Genomic DNA, 15,094 nt, shown 5'->3' on the forward strand with positions numbered 1-15,094 from the left:
GAAAAAGATATTCAGCCTTTTAAAACATTCATTATGCATTACGCATGTATATCAAAATCTTTTAATTAAAAAAGGACTCTGAGTCAAATAAGTATGGCCTTTGATTCTGGATGTGTTTTGAATTGTACTGTTGAGTAACGACCGTGTTTAATGTCGAATTTCTCAATTTCTAGGATTGGTTGAACGAGACTACACAGACTGGAAAGTTCGGATTGCAGACGAAAGAACTTCTTCTCACATTAACCCTGTTTTTATTTTGGTTCGCATTATTTAGACGTTTTACAGCAGTGGAATGTTTGGGGTACTAGTTTCCGGAAGATTGGTATGTTAATTCAAACACTTGCTTATTTTCAGGTCTTGCCAGGCTAAACATTTCCTTTGTTTCTAATATCATGAAGATGATTCGTCCCAAATAAAACTCGTAAAAGATGTTTGGCTCAAAACAGTCCCCCCAATAAAATGCACTGATTTTAAAGTATATCATTAAGATGATTCGTCCCAAGTAAAACTAGTAAAAGATGTTTGGCTCAAAACAGTCCCACCAATATTATGCACTGATTTTAGTGTAGCTAAGTCTCAAAATCAATATCATCCAAAGTCTTCGTCATTGAAAACACTAATTCTTTGTCAATTTAAATCAACATTGAACATTGATGTTGTGATCTTACCGGGAAAAGATATAGCCTTCTGATATCCAATATTTAAAGCAGCTAAATCGCTAATATATTTGGGACCTAGAAATTGACACAAATGAGTCGCAACGCATATAATAATGTAATCTGATTGTATATAAACTGATTTACGTTCAATTGTTTCCGTTTGGACTCTAATTTCAAATAAGTTATGTCCAGCGAAATACGGCATGAGTCTCAACCGAATAGCATGCCCTCCAGATAAGATATGGCATCACCATTTGATATCAGTTGTGGAATATGTCTAGCCTCGTTCTTTCTGGTCACATGTTACAAATGACGCTGAAACGCACTATACTATGGTACACGATTCGTGTACCAATGGTAAAATGTTTATTTTGTCTTTAATATTGGATATCAGAAGCCTACCGTTTCCTGGTAAGAACACAACATCATGTTGATTTGGATTGACAAATAATTCATATTTTCACTGTGTTAGACTTTGGATGATATTGAGTTAGAGACTTAGATAGGCCTACTTGAAGACAAAATAAACATTTTACCGTTGGTGCACGAATCGTGTACCATAATGCGTTTCAGCACCGTTTGTAAGAAGGGACTCGAAGAATGAGGTTAGATATATTCCACAAATCATATCAGACTTCTGGCATATTTCGCCGAACATAACTGATTAGGAATTGCAGTAAAAACAGAAACGATTGAATATTACAATATTCAGTTTATATACATTCATATTACATTATTATATGCATTGCGACCCATTTGTGTCAATTTCTAGGTCCCAAATATTAGTGATTTAGCTCCTTTAATTTGTCAACATCATTTCTGGAGCTGTGTCTTCCAAGAAATATGCTGTGATAATTTTTGCTGCACATGCAATATGGGTAATGTAAGTCTTACATTTTACCAGACATATATATGCCAACTACTCTATCCTAAAGTAGGCCTATAGCAAGAATGTCCTCAACTTATGTGTAAAATCATTTTTAGTGAGTTAACCACACTAACCATATAAGAAGTCTGGGGTTCAATCCTGGTGGTGGCGGCTGAGGAAGTACCTCAAGATGACACTTACCTTTTTTGTATAGTATCGAAAAATGAAATTACTGATCACTCTGCTGAACCCGAATAACCTAGGCAGAAAATGCTCATTATCGAACAGTCAGAAACTCAGAATAAAGATGTTATGAAAGTATACACCAAGTTTTGTCCAAAAATGGTTTACAGTATTTACAAAGATACAATGAAGTGAAATTCCATCTATCTTTTCTGCCTACTACCCCTGGAAATGTGGTTGTATATTGCCATCGCCTCCGCCCGTCTGTCCTCCACAATTTCTTGTGAACACTCTACAAACTATATTTATCATCAGATCTGTATCAAATTTATATGCATTGTTTAAATTGGTAAAATGAAGAGTTCTATTGAATTTCAGCAATTTCTGTTTTTTTCTTCTGGAGTTATGGCCCTTGTTTCACTTTATTGAACCTTGTGAATACTCTAATGACAAAAGTTATCATCTGAAATTGATATGCATCATTTAAATTAGTGAAACGATGAAGCCTATTGAATTTCAGCAATTTCCGATAATTATGTCTAGAGTTATGGCTCTTGTTTCACTTTGTTGAACCTCGTGAACGCTCTAACGACAAAAGTTATGAAACGATCTGTACGAAATTTATATGCATCATTTAAATTAGTGAAACGATGAAGTCAATAGAATTTCAGCAATTTCCGTTTATTATGTCTAGAGTTATGGCCCTTGTTGAACCATGTGAATGTTCGTTCGTTCGTTCTTGGTGTTTAACGTCTGCTTCCACATAAGTGATATCGCAGACAAGACATAGGAGAGCCGAAGCTGATTCCTGTTTTTTAGAATATGATTTTGCAATCTTTCCAATTGGCCTTAGGCCATGGATTTGGTTTAGTGGGAAGTTCTTCCCTTTATTTAATAGCCATGTGAACGCTGTATCCACAAAAGTTATCATCCGATCTGTATGAAATTGATATGCATCATTTAAATTAGTGAAACAATGAAGCCCATTGAATTTCAGCGATTTCCGTTAATTACGTCTAGAGTTATGACCCTTGTTTCACTTTGTTGAACCTTGTGAACGCCGTAACAACAAAAGTGATCAACCGATCTGTATGTAATTCATATGCATCATTTAAATTAATGTAATGATGAAGCCTATTGAAATTCAGCAATTTCTGTTTATTACATTTACATGTAAAGTTATGGCCCTTGTTGAACTGTGTGAACGCTCTAACGACAAAAGTTATTATTCTTCGATAGAAGTCACAATTTTTATCTGATTTAAAAAAAACAAAAAAAAAAAAACGTTTGAATATATCACCGTTACACCTAGTTACTTTAGTAACGTAAATTGTATCGGCGCTGATACAATTTACGTAACTACGTTACACCCTATTTAGTAATGATAGGTGAGTTCGAATTTTGTGAAAATCAGACCAAAACTGTTGGACAAAGTGACCATCGCTCGTATGCAAATAGTGTAAATATATGGTATATATCAAGGTTGTGGACCCTCTAGAGGCCACAATTTTGATCCGATTTGGATGAAACATGAAATATATCTGTATAACCCAAAGATCTTGGTTCCTGTTGATCTTCGCGCATATCGGATCATAACTTTTTGGATTATGGCCCTTGATTGTACAAAAAATCGCTTTTTGTTTTGCTTGTCCTCTATCCATCTCTTGCAAAATGTGGGCGTATCCTGCCTTGCAGCCGCTGGTGTAGCTTGTGGACGGCACAATTTTTATATGATTAAAAAAAACTGCTTGACGAAATGGCTGCTATTTATACGCAAATAGTGTAAAAGTAATATACCAAGATCGTGGACCCTCTAGAAGTTTTTATCCGATCTTGATGAAACTTAAAATGTTTATATCCAAAAGATCTTGGTTCCTTTTGATATATTTGTGCATATCGGACCCTAACAATATGGCCCCTGATTGTACAAAAATCACATTTTTGTTTAGCTTATTCTCTATCTTGCATGGCAGCCGCTGGTTCTATGACATAAAGATGGTGGTGTGAAATCAACAGATTAATTGAATAATTTTTGGACAAAAAACTATTGGTTTTGATAGCTAGCCTTCATTCAGGCATGTTTGGGTTTTGATCCAAGCTTTTTCATTAAAGATACATTATGGGAGATAAGATAAAGAGATGGCAGTTCTCGCTATAATAGTTAAAAACTAGATAGTGTAAAGGTAATTTGCTGAAAATTTCAGTCAAACTGATCCACTATGAGCTGAGAAAGAAGCGGGTGAAATTTTTGCATAGTTTCAGTCATCATTACTAAAATCATTAATATAAACAGCATAGTCTCGATTATCCACTTTTTCTTATTTAATTATCAACAGCCGTTAGCAGCATATAGGAATCTAATCCAGCCAACATCGAAGGCTAGCCTTGACATTGAGAGTTTATTATGGTCTGGATAAGTTAATTTTAGATAACATTTCAGGCCTAAAGAAAGACTTGTAATAAGCAGATTTTGCTCTTGCATAATGCATGTTTAATACACAGGCTTACTGAAAACTATTCTTCTTTGTTGGTGTTTATTTCAGTTTCTTTGGTTATAATATAAATAACATTCATAGCTTATAACCAGAATTTTAAAACAAAGGCTGATTTTTCAAATCTTTATTAAGGTGCAAACAGATTGTCAACAGGTTGGAGAAACACAATTTCTGTTTAATATACCAGATGCTGACAATATCAATCATATTGTGGTATTTATGACAGGACAGACACCATTTCCTACAGATTTAGGCGGAGCTGGTATGTAGAAATTATATCAGTTATTATTCCAATTATAAGTTTTATTTAATAGAAAAGGAGTAGCCATTGCTGAAGATGTACAGCCTGGTTATACAGTATTTGTCTATTTAATGGGGCAAGTTTTATGACTTGGGCTATTTTAATGATTTCAAGATGCATGATTTATATTTTTATTGACTACCAAATTTTGTATTTCAGTTTATTTCTCATGGCCAAATCCTAGTGGAACATCTTGGATATTATTGGGACACATTACAAACAATAAACCAAGTGCCATATTCAAGATAACCAAATTAAAAGGCAAGTTCAGAGAGGAATCTGAAATTTGTATATGCATCAGATTGTCAGGATGCATAAAGTAGTTTATCTCTAATACAACCAACCGATATTGTTTCTGTATTGTTTTAAAGGGATATTGCCAGATATTCCAGCTGTGTATTAAGGATTCAGTTTATCCTGGAGACAAAGCTGACATAATCTTTTAATGTCTCTATAATAGTATGTCGAAACATGTTTTCCATCTTTATTCTGATTGAAGCCCATCCCAGCAAAATTTGTTCAGTTCAAGCAAATCTCACAATGCCTGGATAATCATAGAAACTTTGATGGTTTACCTGCATGAGCAAGTTGCCAGCAGCATGAAGTGAGTAAATATAGCTCCAATTATCCAGTCAGAGAATATATTTGTTAATATCTACTGACCTTAATGAGTTTTCGAGTTTTTATTTTCTTTCTTTTTAAAAAGTTTATTATTTATTTTCAGAATCAAGTAATGATGTTGCGCATCCGTTTAGTTCATTGTCAGTAGGACCAACTCATGTGGCGCAAATAGGAATATCTATAGAACCTATTGTACAGCTTGCCCAGCAAACACCAGAATCTATATCCACTCCTTTAAGTGTAAAGTCTTTCTCAGAGTTTGCACCAAAGATGTTAGAAAACTTTTATAACTTTGCATCGTCCTTTGCTATTCAGCAATCTCAAATGACACCAAATCCAACTGAAACATATGTGCCTCTAAGTACTTTACAAAAGTGGTTCGAAACTTTCCAACGAAGACTAGAAAAAAATCCAGATTTTTGGAAACAGTGAAATTCATCAGTCCACAATATGGAAGTAGAATTTGAAAGGACAACATTAGAAATATTTTTAATTTCATAACATTTTCTGATATCACTCGGAATCTTAACACAAAGCCAACTTTACTTTTTAGCTCAGATTAAGGATTGATATGCACAAATAAGCCTAGTCCGGCAGCAGGTCGACAAGCCTGGAAATATCTTCCACCTAATGTTTTTTGATGGATTATATATCTTCGAATAGTGTACATATTTTGATGGATTATATATCTTCGATATGTGTAGATTCAGAATCTAGATGATGCCGCCCTGTCACCCTTGGGGACACATAAGGCATTTTCTGGTTATTTAATTGGGTAAAATCCAGACAAATTCTCTCATACCTAGGTCGGAAGGTCGTTTCTATAAGAATTCGACCCGCTGAATCCAGTGTGCATGGGTATCCCTCCCAAATGTGACTGCCAATTCTGCCAGCGGATGAAATTCAAAATGGGGCTCATAGTCCCCTATATAGTTGTGTTATATCCTGAAATACAATCTGATTGAAACACAGATCCTATTTCGTTTCCTTTTTTATAGTTCAAAATTTTGTTTACTTGTCTTTACTACACTAGGATCTGGAAGAGTTGTTATATAACCCACGTTCTGGATGAAGTGAGGGATGAAATGGTCTGTTACGTGGAGTCTTTGGCGTGAGTTGCACGGAACTGTGGGTAACCCACTACAAACATCCACGCTGATTGCATCTGAAGCGATCTCCCTCTACAACTGGTCAGATCTTCGTGTAGTAGAGGCCATAGAAAGTATAAAAAAAAACAAACGAAATATAGATCTGTATTTTTATCAGATAGATTGAAATATTGGTTTTTGGGGTCTCCTAATTCAGAAATTAACATAAAAGATGTTTCGACCAAACGGGATGCCAATGTGACCGGTATGTTCAAAATGCCATCCACATTTGGCGAGACATTTCAATCCTAGTAATGTGATCGTGTAATATGTTAAACTGTAGGTTTTCGGGGTCGCAGAATCCATATCTAAACAGCTAAATGTGCTATGATAGAACGGAATGCCAATATGGTTCTCAAAATCGACATAATAGCTACAGTTAGGAGACGATGGAAGAAAACCAAAGTGTAAAAACTTTGGTATCAAGGATTAAGAGCAAGTAATGAGCGTTAACAAGAGGGTCAGGAACTAATAGAACACAAATTCACAGCCAAACACTATCAATCATCGGACAATTATGATTTGAAAGCAGATGTTTCCAAAAGCTAACTGGTGCTCACATATTTGTCTTACTCAACCTCACATTATGTCTTACTCATACTTACTTAAATCACTGGAATACTCACAATCAGTACAGCTGTCCGATTCTGTATCCTTCAACAGGGATGAATGTTATGTTGTCTTGCAATTGTTAGGTCACTTGTATGCACAGACAAAACAGGGGTTTTCTTAATTCATCTGTTTTCTAGTGGAGAAGGTGGTGCAGACAGGTTTCATAGTGGGTCATAATGTATGCTTGATAATTCACTCTCCATAGCTTCTTGTCGTATGACCCTGTATCGTGTGGTAAACTTTGAAATCTCTTACGTATCATATAGAAGCTCATATAGAAGCTCGGGGAAAGTACCAATGTATGTATCAATCTTTGAGTTATTGTACACACAACTCGCTGTATATTACATCATTTTATTCCCTTGCTCGTTGTCAAATGGTACTTTTCATACATCTTGACTTCACTGTTGAGCCTTGTATAGCTTTTTGAGAGCAGCCAAATACCCAGAATTAGCATCTGCCCCAGAATAAATGTGTAGTTTGACTATTAAATTGGATGTAAGCAACAGTTACTTTTGCTTTCAACTCACTACAGCCCGATGGTTGATTGTGTTTGGTTGTAAAGAATTTGTGTTCTTATAAGAAGATTAGGAGCAGGGTGTCCTCGGGGTAGTTGTTTTTATTAGGGCTTATTCTGCCGTGTCCTTAGTTCGTTGATATAGAAGGGTTTACATGACTATTTTCTTCCATGGTTTCTTAGTTAGATTTTATGTTGAATTTGAGAACTACATGTATATTGGTGTTTAGTTTGGTCAAAGCATATTCTTGATTTAGGAATTAAAATGTCGGTCAACTAGCTTAATGTCTGTTTTCAAGTGAAGCTAATTATAGACAGCGTAAGGTTAGCATGGCTGGTTATCCTGAAATTACAGATGTTTTTATAAAGGCATGTATAGTGCAGATTGTGTTGTGTTGAGATTGAGAGTGAAGTTGTCTTAAGAGATGGACACACTAGCCGAATCATTTGGCCAAATCAATCGTTGCTGAAATTCGCTTAGTGTGTCCAATTTCTATTCGCCTGAATCAAACATGTTTGATTTATTTGGTCAAATTTTTATTCTCTGTGTTTATATTTGCCTTGTGTGTCCGCTTTGCTGAAGCAATCGCTCGATTATAGAATTCATTAGGCAATCACCACTGATGTTGAGAAGTCATATGATTGTTTGAAGACATGGACGTTGTCATGTTTAATCTTGTGATGTGAAAGGTGATGCAATCGATTGGTGAATCGGGATGAAGAATTTTCCTAGTGTGTCCACTTATTCGGACGCAATTTGGAGCAAATTAATTCGGTTAGTGTGTCTGCCGCTATAGGCAGTAGCAGTTTGGGTTTTTTTTTATGTTTCTTGAAACTTTAATCCATTTTTTAAAATTTCTTTTTAATTACTAAACTAATTTTTTGTATATGGCTTGTTGTATATGGCTTTGCCCAAATGGTCAAAATAAGTTTTCTTCAGTACATTCTCATACTTTTCTACATTTATGACCTTATTTTTGATAAATCAACATACAGACCTCAAATTATATAAAACATCAAAATGAACATTTCCAATGCCAAACCACAATTTGTTAAAGATGCATTACAGGTAAGAGCTAAATCTGCCTATTGCATGTCTTTAAATGTTTATATACTATTTTGTCATTTATTCACATGACAAGCCCATAATCAACTTTCTAGATCATCACATTGAAATATTAGGTAAATTAGACAACATCTGCCCTATTGTTTAACTTAACGTTAAAGTGGATAATCAAGACTTTGTTTATTATCGTAACAAAGGTAGGCCTATTTGACAATTGAGAATAAAGTAGTTAACTGAAATTTTCAATATATTCATTTTTAATTATCTATTTTTGAACTATTATAGCAAGAATGGTCAGCTCTTTATCTTCAATATTCTACTCCATTATTTTTATATAGTATTTATATATAGTCTAAGTGTTTGTGCTGTTATGCTTTCGCAAAATTATCTATTTGCTGAAATGAAATGAAATGAAATGGGGTTTAACGTCCTACTGTTCTGCTCCTATATTTGCTGAAATAGAGAAAAAGTCTGAACAGATGAATCTGGGATCGATGCTAATGTTAATCCTTTTATTTTGTACGAGTAACTCGTATCTCTATAAATGCATATTTTTATTTTATTTATCAAGACTATGAGATAAATGGTATTGTTTATAGCATGTACATAAACATTTAAATACAATGTTTATTTTAATTTTTAATGCTTCATTGTAAACAGATTTCTTCTGGAATTATTTATGATCTCCATGTTTACTAGTCTATCTTTCATAATTAAAAATTGACATTATTTACATAAACAAGAAAGATGGATTGTCATATTGATTTGATGTGAGATAATAAATACATAAATTAACATACACAGTGCTGGCAATATATTCGTAATACCACATGTGTGCTCAAAAGTAAGAGATGTCTGTAACCTACAGTTTGAAGTCTCTTTACAGAAGCCATGTGGTATAACCTTATTTAATTTTATGTCTTTTATGAAATGCATTGTCAACATTAATGGTCTTCCTTCTTTCCTTGTTTCTCTGCCTGAAAGAAATGCAAAGGTCTATTTGATAAAACAGTGGAACACAGCCTAAGTGGACTTAATTGCCTATTAATTGTTCTATCAATTTGATAATCTGACTACTACTAACTTATTGCGAATACATGGTTTAAATTGTGATGCGGTATCATCGAGTACCAAAATTGGTTAAAATTATTTGTGAATGGATCTAAATAAGTACTATCTATGTGACTTCGATTCCAACCTTTTTATATGCTCACATTTTCGTGTGGATTTATTTTTATCCGATTTTGACGAAACTTGAAATATAGGTCTATCTCCCAAAGATCTCGGTTCCTATCGATATTGGCATGTATTGAACCATAACTTCATTGATTATGACCCCTTACTGTTCGAAAAATACTATTTTTAGCTTGTGGACACTCTAGATGTCACAATTTTCATCTGATTTTGATGAAACTTTAAATGGTTCCTTTCGATATTTGTACATATCGGATCGTAACTTCCTGAATTATGGCCCCTGATTGTACATAAAATCATGTTTTTAGCTTGTGGTTCTTCTAGAGGTCACAATTATTATCCGATTTAAAAAAAAACGTTTGAACAAGCCAACAGCGAGGCTGCTGCTCCCCAATTGCTTATCACTCCTTAGCCTAAGCAGAAAATTCTCATCAAACTTAGTCAAGGTAATGATATAATGCATCTGTACTCAGAGTTTCATCACTCTCACTTAATCATAACCAAAGTTATTGTGCCCCAAAGCATCAACCAATCAAATTGTTTATCTTACCGTAAGCAGACAATGCTCATCTTTGAACTCCATCAACGCATTCACCTAATGAATGCACCTAATCAATGCCTACACCAAGTTTGAACATTTTACCTCAACTAGGAGAGTTATTGTGTTCAAAAGTCTCAACTAATCAAATTACTTATTCCTCTGCTTACCTTCAGCAGAACATGTTGATTATTATTGAACTTAGTCAAGGTACTGATGAAATGAAACTATACACCAAGTTTCATCCCTCTCACTTAATTAGAACTAAAGTTATCGTGTCCCAAAGCATTCACCAATCAAATTGCTTATCCTAAGCAGGAAATTCTCATCGAGGCATTCATCTAGCTCAGTTAGAAGGAGAGTTATTGTGTTCCAAAGTCTCGACCATTATCGAACTTAGTCAAGGTATTAACGTAATGAAACTATACACCAGGTTTGATTACTCTCGCTTAATTAGAACTAAAGTTATAATGTTTAAAACATCAACCAATCAAATTGCTTATCTCTGCTTACTCTCAGCAGAAAATACTCTTTTTCTAATTCCATCAAGGCACTGACCTAATAAACTCCCACACCACGTTTCAACATTCTTGCTCAATTTTAAGGAGAGTTACTGTGTCCCAAAAGGTGTGACGGACAGACAGATCCATTTTAAAAAAAAAACGTTTAAATGTATCACTGTTACACCCTAACGACGGTTAAGTTCGAATTCCGTGAATATCTTAATGAAACTGCCTGACAAAATGGCCACTCCGTGTATGCAAATAGTGTAAAAGTATGTAATACCAAGATTGTGGACCTTCTAGAAGTCACAATTTTTATTTTATATCCCAAATATCTTAGTACATTCGATATTCGCGCATTTCAAGCCATAATTTCCTGAATTATGGCCCCTGATTGTATGAAAAATCGCTTTTTATTTGAGCTTATTCTCTATCCGTCTCTTGAAAAATGTGGGCGTATCTTTCCTGGCAACCGCTGGTAGATTGAGAATATACACCAACAAAGTAATACACCCATCAAATTTATTGACTATATCAGTGAAGACAGAAAAAATGCCTAAAATCCAATAAAATTAAGTTGGAATCCACTGATTGGTTGCAGAAAAGGTCTACGTTTACTCTTATGGGGAGAAAGCACTTCACTTCAACCACCCATGCTGCTGGACAGTTATGAAATTATGATGCCATCTTTTGATTATGGTCTCAATAGTTAATTAACACCAATTCACATAACATATCTTACCTTAATAATAGCTGGAAGTTTTTCTAAGGCTTCATCATACATTGGTTTCAATGAAATTAACTTGTTTGGTTTAATTTTTAACTTTTTAAATTTCTCTTTCCCGGCCTCCTTTAACATTGTCTTGTAAGTACAAACCTAAAAACGAGAAATTACTCTTTACAATAGTTTTCTATTGTTTTGGGTCCAAAATCACTGTCGTTGCCTCTCCCCATTGAGATATCAAATCCAGATTTCTTATCACAGAACGGTCCCTGCTTAAATTAGCCTTGTGGGTATATTGAGATAATGTACAAAAAACCCCAGGCTAGTCATGGCTCCAAGTTCACAAAGCATTCTCAGACTTAAGTTGAGAATTTACTCAACTTTCAATCACTGCTTATGAGAAATATCTTGGTTCCAGAAACACAAAACTTTGCACATAGTTTCTTATTGATGTATTTGATACATTGAAACAACACAAGTTTTATAAAGGGTTATATATATTAGTTAATATAATGCGAACAATTTTGAGTAAATTCTTAACTTAAGTCTGAGAATGTTTTGTGAACTCGGGGCCAGAAGTCATATTCTAAAATATAAATGGATTCTTCTATTTGTCACATCGAGATATGTGGCGATGAAGAAAAGAACATAGTACATACTAATGATATGTCATAAAAGATACACTTCATATTGATACAATACACTTATTTTACAGATTATTTTGCATATTAGCCAAGCACACATGAGTAGAGTACCCGTAGACCAACAAGCCAACAGTAAGGCTGATGTCCTGCCAAAATCCCAAAATAAATATATGACACATATTGATTAATTGCACATTTATCTTTTTCAAAGGTATTGAGCAATCAACCTGATTAACTATACTTAATCTAAGCATAAAATGTTCACGATCAAACTGAGTCAAGGTTTTGAAGATCTGGTAGTGAAACTATACATCAAAGGGTCTGAGGCATTTGACCTCGCCATGATCCGTCACTGAATAGAGTATGATAAGGGTGAGCAAATTACATCAAACAATTTATGAAAACTTTACTTACTTCTCTCTGTTCAAGTATAGTAATAGCTGTTCCTGGTTTACCAGCACGAGCAGTACGACCAACACGATGTATATAAGTTTGAATATGACTAGGTCTATCATATAATATCACATACTCAACATTATTTATATCCATACCTCTTGCCATAGCATCAGAACAAATAATCCTACAAAAATATTATATCTTGTGAAGGACAGAACATATTGAGAAAAATGCTTGTTTCTTGATCCTGTGAAAAAAGATAGGCTGGCAGGCAACAAAACATAGCATACGCCCACAGCAGCTAAATCATCCAAGCAGTCGACAAAGGTTGTCACATATTTATTCTTTTGTAGGTAATGGGGGGCATTAACAGGACAATTTCATGCAAATCAGATTGTACAAAAGGTTCTAGAAATTGAAACAAGGGCCTGAACTCTGGAAGTAACTTACATAAATTGTTGAAATTCAACAGACTTTTTTGTTTTACTAATTTAAATAATGCATATAAATTTTATACAGACTGGGTGATAACTTTTGTCATTCACAAGTATCAACAAAGTAAAAAAAGGGTCATAACTAGAAGTAATAAATGGAAATAGCTGAAATTCAATAAGATTCCTAATTTCACCAATTTAAATAATGAATATAAATTTCATACAGATCGGATGACAACTTTTGTTGTTTAGAGTGTTAACAAGGTGCAACAAAGTGAAACAAGGGCCATAACCCCAGACGAAATTAATGGAAATTATTGAAATTAAATTATTCTTCTTCATCTGACTAATGTAAACAACATATACCAATTTCAAAACAACCATATGATAAATGTAGTCTGCAGAGTGTTCACAAGAAATTGTTGCCGACGCGATATATACAACCACATTTCTATGTGGTGGATAAAAACTATTGACTACATGCGTTATCAATTCAGAAAAGTAGGACGCTAAACCCCATTTCATTTCAAGTTACAAGTTGAAAGATATAAAAAAAATAAATAAGATTATTTTAATTCAACTGTCTCTTTAATTACTTTTAACAAAACTTACATATTAATGTCACCACTGGCAAAATCATTTAGTATTTTTTGTCGAACTGTTCCAGTTAAAGCTGAACTAAACTCCTGTACTTTTATACCACCACATAACTTTATCAATAAAAACAATCTATAAAATAATTGCAAACATTAAAATAGACTGCAAGTTACAAATCTTTACCATATAGTCAACTAGCATGGTATGGTATCAAACAATATTCGAACATCTGACATAGGGCAATTAAAACTCTTTATCAAAATACATATCGTACCTATGTGTGGACTCCACTGAGTTAGTAAAGCAGAGAATCTGTCTGTAGTTAAGATTATGTATACAGTGTAAGACCATCAACGGTTTCTGAAAAGCTTGACATTCAATATGGCGTTCCTAGAAACAGAGAAAAGATGATAGATAACAGATCACTTCCCCATCATAGACTTCTCTGAGCAAATCATATACAGTGGACTCTGTCAAATCCGACATCGTACGGGGCCGTTACTATATGTCGGAATGTCGCAGAGTGTCGGAATACTCATTTTTCTCAAAACCGGAAGGGTAACAAACATAGGTATTCAGGTTCAATCGGCATGCGCAACGAAGGTTTCCAACAGGTGTTGGGAATATTTTTACGACTATGAATAAATCGTGGGAAAATTTGTGGGTATTCTTGAGTATTTGTCACAATTGTCTTACAAGAGATTATGAAATTATCAAAGTAATCAACAAAGATCTACGCGATTGAAGGGCGGATTATACAGTGTTGATTCATGTGATTGATGTCGTAATTCGGAATATTCAGGGTACGGATTTTTTGGCTGAAATAATAAGGAAATAAATCGGGACATGAATATGATGTCGGATTTCACAGAGTGCCAGAGTATTCAGAGGTCGGATGTGACAGAGTCAACTGTATATACATTATAGAATAAATTATAAAAATAACACCAATTTGCTTCTACATGTTTCAATATAATTTCTTCATCAGTGTTATATTTTATACTATAATGTATGATACTGTACATTAGTAGTCAGTGGTTGTTCTAATGTACAGTATCATATATTATATATAATTTAGAATTCTGTTAATATTTAGACTATCTACACCTGAAGTTTCTAATGATAATTCGGGTGGTGTTATCTATCTTATGCCTGAACAAAACTGCATGCACTTTATTAATGGCATGTGTCCACCTTCCTGACTAAGAACTACTTTACATGTATCTACTATAACTGAAAATTATAAACTCGATTTTACCTGTAAAGTTGCTGGTGTTGTATATTTGCCAACAAAATCACCTCTCTCTTCTTGACTTTCTGTCAGAAACAAAATCATAAAATAGTTTTGTTGCCATAAAGCTAAGCTATGTTAAGCTAAAATGGCATTCAATTCATATGATAAATCATAATACTTTGAATCCCACGGACAAAAATTAAATGAAATGGGGTTTAATGTTCTATTTTTCTGCTCCATCCGGACTAATGCAGACATGCATATGCTGTGCAGTGGGCTATGAGGGAAATTGCCCGGTCAGACGTGCTATACCCTACTCTTTTATTTTTTACCAGGTCGTCAGTCCTGCATCACTGAAAA

General features: G+C 34.2%; 2 protein-coding genes across 2 annotated transcripts in view; one reads left to right on the forward strand and one right to left on the reverse strand.

Annotated features, from left to right (window-relative positions):
- LOC126825032 (protein Hikeshi) lies at positions 1–9,269 on the forward strand. The gene is made up of 5 exons (XM_050554444.2): positions 1–91; positions 174–322; positions 4,338–4,467; positions 4,666–4,767; positions 5,231–9,269. Exons 2-5 carry the CDS (start codon positions 293–295, stop codon positions 5,557–5,559), a joined length of 591 nt encoding a protein of 196 aa, XP_050410401.1. The 5' UTR covers positions 1–91; positions 174–292; the 3' UTR covers positions 5,560–9,269.
- The window catches only part of LOC126825027 (ATP-dependent RNA helicase DDX51), a 19,795-nt gene continuing 13,710 nt past the window's right edge, over positions 9,010–15,094 (reverse strand). Inside the window, exons 11-16 of the mRNA XM_050554438.2 lie at positions 14,759–14,817; positions 13,775–13,890; positions 13,516–13,632; positions 12,488–12,653; positions 11,448–11,582; positions 9,010–9,447 (exon numbers count right to left, since the gene is read on the reverse strand). Coding sequence (XP_050410395.1) covers positions 9,415–9,447; positions 11,448–11,582; positions 12,488–12,653; positions 13,516–13,632; positions 13,775–13,890; positions 14,759–14,817 — 626 coding nt within the window. The 3' untranslated portion in view covers positions 9,010–9,414. The remainder of the gene's footprint in view (positions 9,448–11,447; positions 11,583–12,487; positions 12,654–13,515; positions 13,633–13,774; positions 13,891–14,758; positions 14,818–15,094) is intronic.

This window comes from Patella vulgata, chromosome 6 (assembly GCF_932274485.2).
Source record: "Patella vulgata chromosome 6, xgPatVulg1.2, whole genome shotgun sequence".
NCBI lineage: Eukaryota > Metazoa > Mollusca > Gastropoda > Patellidae > Patella > Patella vulgata.

What these genes read in the sequence shown, in the direction of transcription:
- LOC126825032 (XM_050554444.2), top strand. Translation starts at nt 293, where the DNA reads ATGTTTGGGGTACTAGTTTCCGGAAGATTG. An exon ending in TACAGATTTAGGCGGAGCTG is followed by an intron (nt 4,468 to 4,665) that starts GTATGTAGAAAT and finishes TTTGTATTTCAG; the next exon opens with TTTATTTCTCATGGCCAAAT. An exon ending in CAAGATAACCAAATTAAAAG is followed by an intron (nt 4,768 to 5,230) that starts GCAAGTTCAGAG and finishes ATTTATTTTCAG; the next exon opens with AATCAAGTAATGATGTTGCG.